At 40.7% G+C, this 15581-nt stretch overlaps 1 protein-coding gene across 1 annotated transcript in view; it reads left to right on the forward strand.

Annotated features, from left to right (window-relative positions):
- Positions 1-1927: 1927 nt before the first annotated feature.
- The window catches only part of LOC137288121 (multidrug resistance-associated protein 1-like), a 52736-nt gene continuing 39082 nt past the window's right edge, over positions 1928-15581 (forward strand). The window contains exons 1-5 of the mRNA XM_067820518.1: positions 1928-2032; positions 3830-4006; positions 6390-6521; positions 7398-7526; positions 8942-9058. Of these exons, the coding sequence (XP_067676619.1) occupies positions 2000-2032; positions 3830-4006; positions 6390-6521; positions 7398-7526; positions 8942-9058 (588 nt within the window). The 5' untranslated portion in view covers positions 1928-1999. The remainder of the gene's footprint in view (positions 2033-3829; positions 4007-6389; positions 6522-7397; positions 7527-8941; positions 9059-15581) is intronic.

Here is a 15581-nt window from a genome sequence, read left to right on the forward strand (position 1 = left end):
CACAAATCAATTTTGGTTGTACAGCTGTCATTAGCAGTTCACATATGGGTGTTAAAATCATTTCAGCACAAAGATTGTTTTGTGGAATGGCCCCCAGGACGACTTCCAACACCTCTGATTCCAACATGGTAGACAGACTGGCAATAGCTGAACACTCTAGTTACTGGCATGCAAGGATGCCGCTTTTCCACTGTTATACAGATTTCAACCAATTTTAATTCAAATTGATCATTCTGAACCTCCCATTCAATGACACAATGCTACGTTTTCAGCTGAAAATAGATTTTCCTGTTGCCATCTCTGGGCATAAAATGGCTGCACTGAACATGAACATTTTTAATTAAAACGAAACAATGTTTGAGGTAAAAATACCTTGAATGACATTTCCTTACAGTGTGACCAGTATTATATACTACTTCAACCCATTTTAAGGGCAAAGGTAGGTGAGACTCTTTACAAACAACATACAAAGATTATCCAATGAGTAGCAGCCTTAACATTCACTTATGGAGGATACACAAGGCCTGATTTATAAGCATAATTCAAGATGATTTATCTGGTATGCCAATGTCAGTATATACTCTTCAAAAAAAGAAACGACATGCTGTTTTGGAGTTTAATTACAGAGTGCATATTACTCATTCAAACATGACATCATTGTTCTGTCACACTCAAGTCATCACTTTACAAACTGCCAACACCTGAATATCCAGAAAGTGTTTAAAAAAGCTACTTAGTCATGGTAAACTACCAGTATCCCGGGTGACCACCATGACTATCAATAACAGCTTAGCACTGGTGACCCATAGAAGAAAGGCGATACTGAGTGCTGTCGAGGAATGTTTTGATACTGTTGCTGACGTGCTGTGTGCAATTCTTGTAGCGCCTGTGGTGGCAGATTACTCTGGTGTAAGCTTCGATCAAGAATATCCCATAGATGTTCAATGGGGGACAAAGCGGGTGATTGAGAAGGTAATGGTAACTGTTACACCTGAATGTTGTATTGTTGGAGGAAGTCCTGGCGAACACATGCAATGTGAGGTCAAGCTCTGTCATGCTGTCAAGCTCCCCTGTTAACGATGTGTCAAGATATTTTGTCGAACTGGTCTTCTGGAAAAACGTCTGACTTCCTGTAGCTGACAGCGGGCTGTCTGGTCGGAGATTTCATGATTCACATGCATTTTTGCAGTTCACTACTAGCGTGAGTGTAACGTTATGTTCTTGCTCAGCGTTTCTTTTTACAAACGTTTTGTGGTCGGCCATCATTCCTGCCTATGTTTTGATTCACCATGGATTGGTTTGTGGAAACTATTTTCCTAAAACTCAAATTGTTCCAATGTCAAGTTTCTTTTTTGCAGACCATATATTTCAGTAAAACGATAAATGACACGAGATATGACATATGACAGTCGTATGTCAACAAGTTGGGTTGCTATTAGCACTCACAATACAAACTCACATTCACGCGTGAAGGGGAAGGGTACAGGGAGTGCATCACCATTGTTTAATCTAACGAAGCATTCATTGGTCGTAAGTTTATGTGATCGTGCTCATTCAAGTCCATACCCCGCCTTCGTCGGGCAATCCGCCTGCGTTACACCACGGATAATCTCTACATTGTGTCCCTATTTAACAAGAACTGGTTCCAGACTCCCATTACGCGACGCCAACTAGCCTTATATTGCAACTTGTGGTGACATAAACTAATCGCTGTCTGGAGTATGTGCGTTTTCCTCACAGCGATAACTCATTTTTATGGAGGGAAACAAAGTGTCACGCGCTGGTGCAGAGCTTGGTGTGTATCAACAGACGCTGTCGAGGAGTTTGCATGGTCGTGCACACAAGGTGACATGTTTGGCTGGTTCCGTGCTCCATTCGCGCGGTGTTAGCTTGCGCAAGCCTTGCAACCAGTTTATGTAAGGCCGTGTTAAGGGATATATAGTCCTCGCCTTGTAACGGAAGGGACCAAGGTTGAGTTCATGTGGCCCAATTTTCAACTATGGAACAGTTTTGCAGCGGGGAACCGTTTTGGGTAGGCATCTTTGCCATTTGTGATTTTCTCAAAAGTTTAACTGCCAAGTTTGCATAAGCTAACTTGCAGGCCTACTGTCATAATGTCATAAGGTATTGCGTTCTCATGACCTATTTGTGTACAATGAATACACTTTAATATGTACGTAACGGTGACGTTTGCTGAGGCGAATGTCAAAACTGCAAAGTGCAAGAAATGGATGTAAACACATATAATCTGAAGACCGCTACACTGCAGACTGCAGATCTGATTATTCAGCCACTTTTACTCGCACGGCTGCGCAGTAAATAGCATGTGATGAATCATTTGGTTTTCTGGGTCCTTTTGTACATATCTTGCGAACTGTGAAATGCGCTATCAGTCGACTTAGCTAACACAGTTTCAACCAGCCTTTTACAGGCTCTACATAGTTACGTCCCTTAGTTCGGCCAGAATCTGGTGGTTGTGAGTTCATGTGTGAGATTAACGATATTATTTGGTTTAGTCTGTCATATTTAGCACTTTGATTCAGTCAGTGTGAACCAAATCAATGTCCGCTTCTTGCAGATGTGGTCAGTGACAACACTGTGAGCTTCATTGGCTTGATTGCTAACGTTGTATGCTGTTAATAAGGTGCCTCAAACTAATAATGATGGTTTGAATCCTGAATGAGACTCATTCCTAACAAAAGTACTTGAATCAGTACTTTACTGAGAGAGTATAATCCAAAATATAACGTGTTACTTTTGACCATTTGCTATAAGGTATTGTATATTTAAGGCCACATAAAAACTTATTCTTGTTTCCCATCATATTTAAAATGTAAAAATGGGTTGGGCATGCATATTATGTTTTTACGTTGTATCTTATGTCCCAAAACCCCTTGATTTCTGTGGAAATTACACTCAACAGAAAATCAAAATTAGAAGTGTACAAAGTTCATGCACATTTGGAGAGTCAAGTTGCATTTTCTTGAAAAGCAAAAAAAAATATAAATTATTTTCAGGTTTTATTTTGGGGTCAGCCAGTAATGGGAAACAAGAATATATTTACATATGGCCTACACAAGCAAACACAGCAACTAATCAATGCCAATTCCAGAATATTCAACCCTTGACATGACAGTGGGTTAACCTTGGTTTGATTCCCCACTTGAGTGCAGTGTGTTAAGTCCATTTCAGGTGTTCCCAGCTTTGATAATGCTGGAATATTGCTATACGCTGTGTATAACAATACTCCCTTACTCACTCACTCACTCACTCACTCACTCACTCACTCACTCACTCACTCACTCACTCACTCACTCACTCACTCACTCACTCACTCACTCACTCACTCTACCCCTGTCAATAGACTGATTGTTAGAATATTTGATACAAAGGCCACACGTATGTGAGAGAAGTAATGATTCACCATTACTGATGAGTGATTGGTTAACCAATACAAGCTAGAAAATGCAACATTTGATTGATTGTGATTGTCCAAAATGCATAAATATTTCTTTTGTTTTAGGTATGTAAGTCAATGTTCAAGTTATCATTGGATATGTATACACATTCCACATAATTTCTACCCATGAAGGTCCAGGGTGGAATTGATCTTAAGCAACCCATGCTTGTCTTAGGATGCTTATGTATCAATGATCAGCATACAGTTGGAGGTGGTTTGACAACTGAAAGGAAGCAGTCATGTACTAGTATATGTGTTCAGGATTTGGAAATAATAATCAATCAATGCAAATGCATTGTCTATCAGCATGATCACTGAAAGTTAAGCAGTATGTAGAAAGGTACACGTTTATTCTTTGTCTGTTACCAGGACAACCAGAAGACCTGGAACAACACCTGGCCACAGTTCACAAATTGTTTCCAGTCCACGGTGCTGGTGTGGGTGCCATGTGGGTGGCTGTGGTTGACAGCGCCTTTCTACATCTACTACCTCTGTACTGTCAGTCCAGCAGTTTTGTCATCAGTCACTAAATATTTAGTAAAATTGGTGAGAAGAATTTTCCACTGAATTCACAATAATGTTAAATGGCTATTCTGAAAATGGGAATTTCTTTTCATCTATATATCTTTGAATATATTCTTATGATGTACAGATATACAAAGTATGTTACTGCATGAAAGAAGTGTTACATTTGGGGTATTAAAACAGAAATATATTCATATTATTCAAAAATATGTTCCAGAAAGTTTAGGCTAGCATTAATTTCTCTTTCTTTTCCTCTTTTTAGGCCTTATTATCAATGACTCACAAGCAATAGTGATATGGTTGTATTTGAGTAAACTGCGATACACCTGTGATCATGGTGATAAGGGAAATTAAGTGTTCATTTCTCAAATTGTAGCTATTTGCTTAGCGTAATGCACTTTTCTTCAATTTGTTAAAATAATTTTGAAATTATTTTTCATGTAATGCCGGGGGGATATAGTCGACGCCTCGTCCGCCGTCCATCCGTCTGTCCTCCGTCCGTCCATAATCATTTTGTGTCCGGAGCATAACTTAGTTATGTTCAATATTTTTAGACCAAACTTGATGTATCGACGTATGATAGATATAATGATCTCAACCTATAGTTGTGCCTTTTGCTATTTACAGAGTTTTGGCATTTTTATTGTCCCCCCAGGCATGTAATGCGGGGGGATATAGTCGACGCCTCGTCTGTCCGTCCAACCGTCCGTCCGTAATCATTTTGTTTCTGGAGCATAACTCAGAAACCGTTCAATATTTTTACACCAAACTTGATAGAAATAGTAATCTCAGCCTGTGGTTGTGCCTTTTGCTATTTACAGATTTTTGGCATTTATATTTTTTTGTTTTTCCATGGAACATTTTGATGTTAGTCTTATGGTGGGGTGGGCTTCGTTTCCGGAGCAGAACTCAAAAACTGTTGAATATTTTTCTGCAAAACTTGGTAGATGTATCAATCTGAACCTAAAATGGTTCCTTTAGGTATTTACAGGTTTTTGTGATTTATTAATTTCTTGTTGCAGTTTATTATTTTCTTGTTTTCCATGGAAAAGTTTCAGACTTAGTCTCAGAATGGAGGGATGCGCTTCATTTCCGGAGCAGAACTCAAAAACCATTCAATATTTTTACTTGTTAGATATATCAGTGTGAACCTATAGTGATGCCTTTTGGTATTTACAGGTTTTTGTGATTTATTATTTTTTCGTTTTCCATGGAAATGTTTCGGACCTAGTCTGAAAAGTGAGAAGTGTGTTTCATTTCCTGAGCAGAACTCAAAAACTTCTTAATATCTGTTAGTAAAACTTTCTAGATATGTGTGGCAGACCCCAAAGTGGTGCCTTTTGGTTTTTAAAGATTTTTGTGATGTATTATTTTCTTGGTTTCCATGGAAATGTATCAGACTTAGTCTCAAAATGGAGGGGTGGGCATTTATAATTTTCATGAATTCCATGGAAACCATTCAAACGTAGTCTAAAAAAACAATGAGTAACTCTCAGATTATTTGTCCTTTCAAACATGTGGGGACCAGGGTGATATGTCATCGTCTGATGACTCTTGTTTTTTTTGTTTTTCCATGGAACATTTTGGTGTTAGTCTAGTGGTGGGGAAGGCTTCATTTCCGGAGCATAACTCAAAAACCGTTCAATGTTGTTTTGCCAAACTTGTTTTTCAAAAATATGTGACAGACCCCAAAGTGGTGCCTGGTTTCCTTAGCAGAACTGAAAAACTTCTTAATATCTGTCAGTAAAACTTGGTAGATATATGTGGCAGACCCCAAAGTGGTGCCTTTTGCTATTTCCTTTTTTTTTATGTATTATTTTCTCGTTTCCATGGACATGTTGCTGACTTCATTTCCAGCTAGAAAACCATTTCATATCTTTCAAAAGATCTTGGCATATATACGAGACAGATCTTGAAGTGGTGACTTTTTTTTATTACAGTTATATGGCATTTATACTTTTCATGAATTCCATGGAAACAATTCAGACTTGGTCTAAAAACGCAATAAGTAACTGTCCAATGCTTTGTCCTTTCAAATATGTGGGGGCCGGAGGGATATGTCATCTTCTGATGACTCTTGTTTCATTTTTTGAAGTCCAGGTATAGATATGTCCACTTATCCATTACTAATGAAAATCTAAAGGCACAATTTATTTCTTCTCAAAATCTAGTTTGTTTCCATTGTGCTTTTCAGTTGACCCAATTGTTCAGTAGTTGGATGTGACCTTTAGTGTCTGTCCAGTAGGTCTGTGCTAGTGGTGTTTAGCCATAATCCACACATGCTTGCATGCATGTCTGCAACGGGAAAATGAGATTATGAGCTAAGTCAGTTATGTGGGAAAATTTTGAAAGATTATGACCTCAGTTACTTTGGGTATAGTTTTTCCATGTGATGGTATTTCAGTTGTGTTGTGGGCTCCTACTACTGTTGTCTATAGTGGACATTGTGCAGTCTGTCAGTGACCATCGAACTAGAGGCAGCACCACCTACTTCCTGTCTGATGTTGTCGCACCCATTGTGCGATCTGTCACTTTTGTAAGTACAATTTATGCACCAAACTCACGAAACCTTTCACTAGCACTCTGTTCAGAGGTGGTTTTAAGTACAGATGAAAATTTGTTTTAAAAACATATTATGACTGCTGCATGTTAGATTTGACTGAATATTTTGGCACACATGCACATTATTGTGAGACAGAACATATGGCATTGGCTTACAGTCTGCATCTGTTACATTTGTTTGTTTGTTTGATGCAGCACTCAGCAACATATACCAGCTGTTAAACAGTGGTCTGTAAATATTGAAATCTTCACCAATCAGTCCAGTGATTGAAATCATGAGGATCAAGTAACCAAATTGTGAACAGATAACATTTTTGTAGTTTGTTGTTGATTGCAGCATTCAGCAATTTGCCAGCTTTATGATGACAGCATGTAAATAATAAATTCTTGACCAGACAGTCCAGTCATAAGGTTTTTCACCTGTCTCTTTTCATCATCATGACCAGCTAACTCAATGCCCGATATTGACAACAAACCATTAATCATTGTCAATATTTATAGTCAATATTATAACACTTGTAAGATATTAACATGGTATTTGCAGTCATTTATTTGTAATGAATGTGCATCTATGAAAAAAATGCGAAATTTCTGCAAATTTTCGCCTTCAAGAGAACATAAATTTTCTGAATCATTCATTTCAGTGGAAAATTCATAGGATTACACTATTACTCTGGCCAATGTGTCCATGTGCACTCTGCTGCACTTGGCTCTCTTTGGATTATACATGCTGCATTACCTAATGATCCATTTGAAGGTTTACTGTGGCATAACCATCTCATCCTTCCTGGTACCTATAGACTGCACACATTAGGAGACATCACACGTAATATGTGTTTTTCTGTTGTAGCTCCTAGCCCTGTTGTTCATATATCTGGAGAGGAGAAAAGGTCTCACCACATCTGGAGTCATGTTCCTGTTTTGGGTATTTCAGCTGGTAGCTGGTATTGTGCCATTTTACTCCAAACTGAAACTGCAGGTAAGACACACAATGGTCAGGCAAAATGAAAATTGAAAAATTGTTGAGATTAGTGTGTAGAGTTTGCCAGCTATGCTCAACTCTGTCATCATTACCATAGGTTACTTTTTATCATTGTGAATTATTCTTTTTTTATCCCCCCGGCATATAATGCAGGGGGATACAGTTGACACCTCGTCTGTCTGTCCATCCGTCGTCCGTCATCATTTTGTTGCCGGAGCATAACTCAAAAACCGTTCAATATTTTTAGACAAAAATTGATAGATATATAATAATCTGAACCTATGGTTGTGCCTTTTGCTATTTACAGAGTTTTGACATTTTTATTTCTTTTTTATCCCCCTGACATGTAATGCAGGGGGATATAGTTGACGCCTCGTCTGTCCATCCGTCCGTAATCATTTTGTTCCCAGAACATAACTCAGAAATATTTTTAGACCAAACTTGACAGATATAATAATCTCAACCTGTAGTTGTGCCTTTTGCTATTTACAGAGTTTTGGCATTTTTATTTTTTTGTTTTTCCATGGAACATTTTGGTGTTAGTCTAATGGTGGGATGGACTTTGTTTCCGGAGCAGAGCCGTTCAATATTTTTCTGCAAAACTTAGTAGATATATCAGTCAGAACCTAAAGTGGTGCCTTTTGCTATTTACAGGTTTTTGTGATTTATTATTTTCTCGATTTCCATGGAAACGTTTCGGACATAGTCTGAAAAGTGAGAGGTGTGTTTTGTTTCCGGAGCAGAACACAAAAACTTCTAAATATCATTCAGCAAAACTTGGTAGATAGATATGTGTGGCAGACCCCAAAGTGGTGCTTTTGGTATATGCAGGTTTTTGTGATTTCTTATTTTCTTGGTTTCCATGGAAACTATCAAGTAACTATCAGATGATTTGTCCTTTCAAATATGTGGGGGCCAGGGGGATATGTCATCTTCTGATGACTCTTGTTTGTCTACTGTAAATCTGTGCACTGACACAGCCTTGACCTAATGAGTGAGTGAATGAGTTTGTTTTTTACGCTGCTTTTAGCAATGTTTTAGCAATATCACAGCGTGGGACGTCAGAAATGGGCTTCACACATTGTTTCCAAGAGGGAAATCGAACCCGAGTCTTTGGAGTGTTGAGCGAACACCTTAACCATAAGGCTATACTACTGCCCCTTGACCTAATGTAGGAACAAGAATCAGTTCTGGAACATTGTGATAAAGAATTTTAAAAAGAAGTTGTTATCCATAAAATATGTCATTTATTCATGTTTATCAAACTTCTAAATGCCTTTCAAGAACATGTACAAGTGCATGTCTTAATCATGAAGCATCCCGACTTGTGTGGTGTGAAGCTTATTTCAGACTGTCCAGGTAACAATGGACACCTTCAAGCACCAAATCCTAGATGAGTTGTTGTGTTGCAGACATACCAGCAAGATGTCCTGAACTTCAGCCTGTTCTATATCTACTACTTCCTAGTGTTGGTGGAGTTCTTTGTAAACTGTTTTGCTGAAACAACCTGGAAACCCCCAAATGAGAAGGTGATACAATTTGTCCTTGATCTTGTTTTTTTTCAAGATCTTTTTCAGTGATTTTCCTATCATGATGATGGGACTGATATGGTTCCTTACTTGTCATATTGTCATTAGTTAGTAGTGACCTATTTCAGCATTGTGTGAGGTGGCAGATAGAGTGTGTGAAAGTAGCAAATGATTGTGTGAGGTGGCAGACTGAGCTGGTGGAAGTAACAAATGATTGTGTGAGGTGGCAGATAGAGCTGATGAAAGTAACAAATGATTGTGTGAGGTGGCAGATAGAGCTGATGAAAGTAACAAATGATTGTGTGAGGTGGCAGACTGAGCTGATGAAAGTAACAAATGATTGTGTGAGGTGTCAGATAGAGCTGATGAAAGAAACAAATGATTGTGTGAGGTGGCAGATAGAGCTGATGAAAGTAACAAATGATTGTGTGAGGTGGCAGACTGAGCTGGGGAAAGTAACAAATGGTTGTGTGAGGTGGCAGATATAGTGTGTGAAAGTAGCAAATGATTGTGTGAGGTGGCAGATAGAGCTGATGAAAGTAACAAATGATTGTGTGAGGTGGCAGATAGAGCTGATGAAAGTAACAAATGATTGTGTGAGGTGGCAGACTGAGCTGGGGAAAGTAACAAATGATTGTGTGAGGTGGCAGACTGACCTGGTGAAAGCAACAAATGATTGTGTGAGGTGGCAGACTGAGCAGGGGAAAGTAACAAATGATTGTGTGAGGTGGCAGACTGAGCTGATGAAAGTAACAAATGATTGTGTGAGGTGGCAGATAGAGCTGATGAAAGTAACAAATGATTGTGTGAGGTGGCAGATAGAGCTGATGAAAGTAACAAATGATTGTGTGAGGTGGCAGACTGAGCTGGTGGAAGTAACAAATGATTGTGTGAGGTGGCAGGCTGAGCTGGTGGAAGCAACAAATGATTGTGTGAGGTGGCAGATAGAGCTGATGAAAGCAACAAATGATTGTGTGAGGTGGCAGGTAGAGCTGGGGAAAGTAACAAATGATTGTGTGAGGTGGCAGATAGAGCTGATGAAAGTAACAAATGATTGTGTGAGGTGGCAGACTGAGCTTGGGAAAGTAACAAATGATTGTGTGAGGTGGCAGATAGAGCTGATGAAAGTAACAAATGATTGTGTGAGGTGGCAGACTGAGCTGGGGAAAGTAACAAATGATTGTGTGAGGTGGCAGATAGAGCTGGTGGAAGTAACAAATGATTGTGTGAGGTGGCAGACTGAGCTGGTGGAAGTAACAAATGATTGTGTGAGGTGGCAGATAGAGCTGATGAAAGTAACAAATGATTGTGTGAGGTGGCAGCCTGAGCTTGGGAAAGTAACAAATGATTGTGTGAGGTGGCAGATAGAGCTGATGAAAGTAACAAATGATTGTGTGAGGTGGCAGACTGAGCTGGGGAAAGCAACAAATGATTGTGTGAGGTGGCAGACTTAGCTGGTGGAAGTAACAAATGATTGTGTGAGGTGGCAGACTGAGCTGGTGGAAGTAACAAATGATTGTGTGAGGTGGCAGACTGAGCTGGTGGAAGTAACAAATGATTGTGTGAGGTGGCAGGCTGAGCTGGTGGAAGCAACAAATGATTGTGTGAGGTGGCAGATAGAGCTGATGAAAGCAACAAATGATTGTGTGAGGTGGCAGGTAGAGCTGGTGAAAGTAACAAATGATTGTGCGAGGTGGCAGACTGAGCTGATGAAAGTAACAAATGATTGTGTGAGGTGGCAGACTGAGCTGATGGAAGTAGCAAATGATTGTGTGAGGTGGCAGACTGAGCTTGGGAAAGTAACAAATGATTGTGTGAGGTGGCAGATAGAGCTGATGAAAGTAACAAATGATTGTGTCAGGTGGCAGACTGAGCTGGGGAAAGTAACAAATGATTGTGTGAGGTGGCAGATAGAGCTGGTGGAAGTAACAAATGATTGTGTGAGGTGGCAGATGGAGCTGATGAAAGTAACAAATGGTTGTGTGAGGTGGCAGACTGAGCTGGTGAAAGTAACAAATGATTGTGTGAGGTGGCAGATAGAGCTGATGAAAGTAACAAATGATTGTGTGAGGTGGCAGATAGAGCTGATGAAAGTAACAAATGATTGTGTGAGGTGGCAGATAGAGCTGATGAAAGTAACAAATGATTGTGTGAGGTGGCAGACTGAGCTGGTGGAAGTAACAAATGATTGTGTGAGGTGGCAGACTGAGCTGGTGGAAGTAACAAATGATTGTGTGAGGTGGCAGATAGAGCTGATGAAAGCAACAAATGATTGTGTGAGGTGGCAGATAGAGCTGGGGAAAGTAACAAATGATTGTGCGAGGTGGCAGACTGAGCTGATGAAAGTAACAAATGATTGTGTGAGGTGGCAGACTGAGCTGGTGGAAGTAGCAAATGATTGTGTGAGGTGGCAGACTGAGCTTGGGAAAGTAACAAATGATTGTGTGAGGTGGCAGATAGAGCTGATGAAAGTAACAAATGATTGTGTGAGGTGGCAGACTGAGCTGGGGAAAGTAACAAATGATTGTGTGAGGTGGCAGAGAGAGCTGGTGGAAGTAACAAATGATTGTGTGAGGTGGCAGATGGAGCTGATGAAAGTAACAAATGGTTGTGTGAGGTGGCAGACTGAGCTGGTGAAAGTAACAAATGATTGTGTGAGGTGGCATATAGAGCTGATGAAAGTAACAAATGATTGTGTGAGGTGGCAGATAGAGCTGATGAAAGTAACAAATGATTGTGTGAGGTGGCAGATAGAGCTGATGAAAGTAACAAATGATTGTGTGAGGTGGCAGACTGAGCTGATGAAAGTAACAAATGATTGTGTGAGGTGGCAGATAGAGCTGGGGAAAGTAACAAATGATTGTGCGAGGTGGCAGACTGAGCTGATGAAAGTAACAAATGATTGTGTGAGGTGGCAGACTGAGCTGGTGGAAGTAGCAAATGATTGTGTGAGGTGGCAGACTGAGCTTGGGAAAGTAACAAATGATTGTGTGAGGTGGCAGATAGAGCTGATGAAAGTAACAAATGATTGTGTGAGGTGGCAGACTGAGCTGGGGAAAGTAACAAATGATTGTGTGAGGTGGCAGAGAGAGCTGGTGGAAGTAACAAATGATTGTGTGAGGTGGCAGATGGAGCTGATGAAAGTAACAAATGGTTGTGTGAGGTGGCAGACTGAGCTGGTGAAAGTAACAAATGATTGTGTGAGGTGGCATATAGAGCTGATGAAAGTAACAAATGATTGTGTGAGGTGGCAGATAGAGCTGATGAAAGTAACAAATGATTGTGTGAGGTGGCAGATAGAGCTGATGAAAGTAACAAATGATTGTGTGAGGTGGCAGACTGAGCTGATGAAAGTAACAAATGATTGTGTGAGGTGGCAGACTGAGCTGATGAAAGTAACAAATGATTGTGTGAGGTGGCAGACTGAGCTGATGAAAGTAACAAATGATTGTGTGAGGTGGCAGATAGAGCTGGTGGACGTAACAAATGATTGTGTGAGGTGGCAGATAGAGCAGATAAAAATAACAAATGATTGTGTGAGGTGGCAGACTGACCTGGTGAAAGCAACTAATGGTTGTGTGAGGTGGCAGACTGACCTAGTGAAAGAGGTGGCAGACTGAGCTGGTGAAAGTAACAAATGATTGTGTGAGGTGGCAGATAGAGCTGATGAAAGTAACAAATGATTGTGTGAGGTGGCAGACTGAGCTGGTGAAAGTAACAAATGATTGTGTGAGGTGGCAGATAGAGCTGGTGAAAAAAACAAATGTTTGTGTGAGGTGGCAGACTGAGCTAGTAAAAGTAACTAATGGTTGTGTGAGGTGGCAGACTGAGCTGATGAAAGTAACAAATGATTGTGTGAGGTGGCAGACTGAGCTGGTGAAAGTAACAAATGATTGTGTGAGGTGGCAGATAGAGCTGATGAAAGTAACAAATGATTGTGTGAGGTGGCAGATAGAGCTGATGAAAGTAACAAATGATTGTGTGAGGTGGCAGATAGAGCTGATGAAAGTAACAAATGATTGTGTGAGGTGGCAGACTGAGCTGGTGGAAGTAACAAATGATTGTGTGAGGTGGCAGACTGAGCTGGTGGAAGTAACAAATGATTGTGTGAGGTGGCAGATAGAGCTGATGAAAGCAACAAATGATTGTGTGAGGTGGCAGATAGAGCTGGGGAAAGTAACAAATGATTGTGTGAGGTGGCAGACTGAGCTGATGAAAGTAACAAATGATTGTGTGAGGTGGCAGACTGAGCTGGTGGAAGTAGCAAATGATTGTGTGAGGTGGCAGACTGAGCTTGGGAAAGTAACAAATGATTGTGTGAGGTGGCAGATAGAGCTGATGAAAGTAACAAATGATTGTGTGAGGTGGCAGACTGAGCTGGGGAAAGTAACAAATGATTGTGTGAGGTGGCAGAGAGAGCTGGTGGAAGTAACAAATGATTGTGTGAGGTGGCAGATGGAGCTGATGAAAGTAACAAATGGTTGTGTGAGGTGGCAGACTGAGCTGGTGAAAGTAACAAATGATTGTGTGAGGTGGCATATAGAGCTGATGAAAGTAACAAATGATTGTGTGAGGTGGCAGATAGAGCTGATGAAAGTAACAAATGATTGTGTGAGGTGGCAGATAGAGCTGATGAAAGTAACAAATGATTGTGTGAGGTGGCAGACTGAGCTGATGAAAGTAACAAATGATTGTGTGAGGTGGCAGACTGAGCTGATGAAAGTAACAAATGATTGTGTGAGGTGGCAGACTGAGCTGATGAAAGTAACAAATGATTGTGTGAGGTGGCAGATAGAGCTGGTGGACGTAACAAATGATTGTGTGAGGTGGCAGATAGAGCAGATAAAAATAACAAATGATTGTGTGAGGTGGCAGACTGACCTGGTGAAAACAACTAATGGTTGTGTGAGGTGGCAGACTGACCTAGTGAAAGAGGTGGCAGACTGAGCTGGTGAAAGTAACAAATGATTGTGTGAGGTGGCAGATAGAGCTGATGAAAGTAACAAATGATTGTGTGAGGTGGCAGACTGAGCTGGTGAAAGTAATAAATGATTGTGTGAGGTGGCAGATAGAGCTGGTGAAAAAAACAAATGTTTGTGTGAGGTGGCAGACTGAGCTAGTGAAAGTAACTAATGGTTGTGTGAGGTGGCAGACTGAGCTGATGAAAGTAACAAATGATTGTGTGAGGTGGCAGACTGAGCTGGGGAAAGTAACAAATGATTGTGTGAGGTGGCAGATAGAGCTGATGAAAGTAACAAATGATTGTGTGAGGTGGCAGACTGAGCTGGTGGAAGTAACAAATGATTGTATGAGGTGGCAGGCTGAGCTGGTGGAAGTAACAAATGATTGTGTGAGGTGGCAGATAGAGCTGATGAAAGAAACAAATGATTGTGTGAGGTGGCAGACTGAGCTGGTGGAAGTAACAAATGATTGTGTGAGGTGGCAGATAGAGCTGATGAAAGTAACAAATGATTGTGTGAGGTGGCAGACTGAGCTGGTGGAAGTAACAAATGATTGTGTGAGGTGGCAGACTGAGCTGATGAAAGTAACAAATGATTGTGTGAGGTGGCAGATAGAGCTGATGAAAGTAACAAATGATTGTGTGAGGTGGCAGATAGAGCTGATGAAAGTAACAAATGATTGTGTGAGGTGGCAGACTGAGCTGGTGGACGTAACAAATGATTGTGTGAGGTGGCAGATAGAGCAGATAAAAATAACAAATGATTGTGTGAGGTGGCAGACTGACCTGGTGAAAGCAACTAATGGTTGTGTGAGGTGGCAGACTGACCTAGTGAAAGAGGTGGCAGACTGAGCTGGTGAAAGTAACAAATGATTGTGTGAGGTGGCAGATAGAGCTGATGAAAGTAACAAATGATTGTGTGAGGTGGCAGACTGAGCTGGTGAAAGTAACAAATGATTGTGTGAGGTGGCAGATAGAGCTGGTGAAAATAACAAATGTTTGTGTGAGGTGGCAGACTGAGCTAGTGAAAGAAACTAATTTTTGTGTGAGGTGGCAGACTGAGCTGATGAAAGTAACAAATGATTGTGTGAGGTGGCAGACTGAGCTGGGGAAAGTAACAAGTGATTGTGTCAGGTGGCAGATAGAGCTGATGAAAGCAACAAATGATTGTGTGAGGTGGCATATAGAGCTGGTGGAAGTAACAAATGATTGTATGAGGTTCCAGGCTGAGCTGGTGGAAGTAACAAATGATTGTGTGAGGTGGCAGATAGAGCTGATGAAAGAAACAAATGATTGTGTGAGGTGGCAGACTGAGCTGGGGAAAGTAACAAATGATTGTGTGAGGTGGCAGACTGAGCTGATGAAAGTAACAAATGATTGTGTGAGGTGGCAGATAGAGCTGGTGGACGTAACAAATGATTGTGTGAGGTGGCAGATAGAGCAGATAAAAATAACAAATGATTGTGTGAGGTGGCAGACTGACCTGGTGAAAGCAACTAATGGTTGTGTGAGGTGGCAGACTGACCTAGTGAAAGAGGTGGCAGACTGAGCTGGTGAAAGTAA

This window comes from Haliotis asinina, chromosome 6 (assembly GCF_037392515.1).
Source record: "Haliotis asinina isolate JCU_RB_2024 chromosome 6, JCU_Hal_asi_v2, whole genome shotgun sequence".
In the NCBI taxonomy this organism is placed as follows: domain Eukaryota; kingdom Metazoa; phylum Mollusca; class Gastropoda; order Lepetellida; family Haliotidae; genus Haliotis; species Haliotis asinina.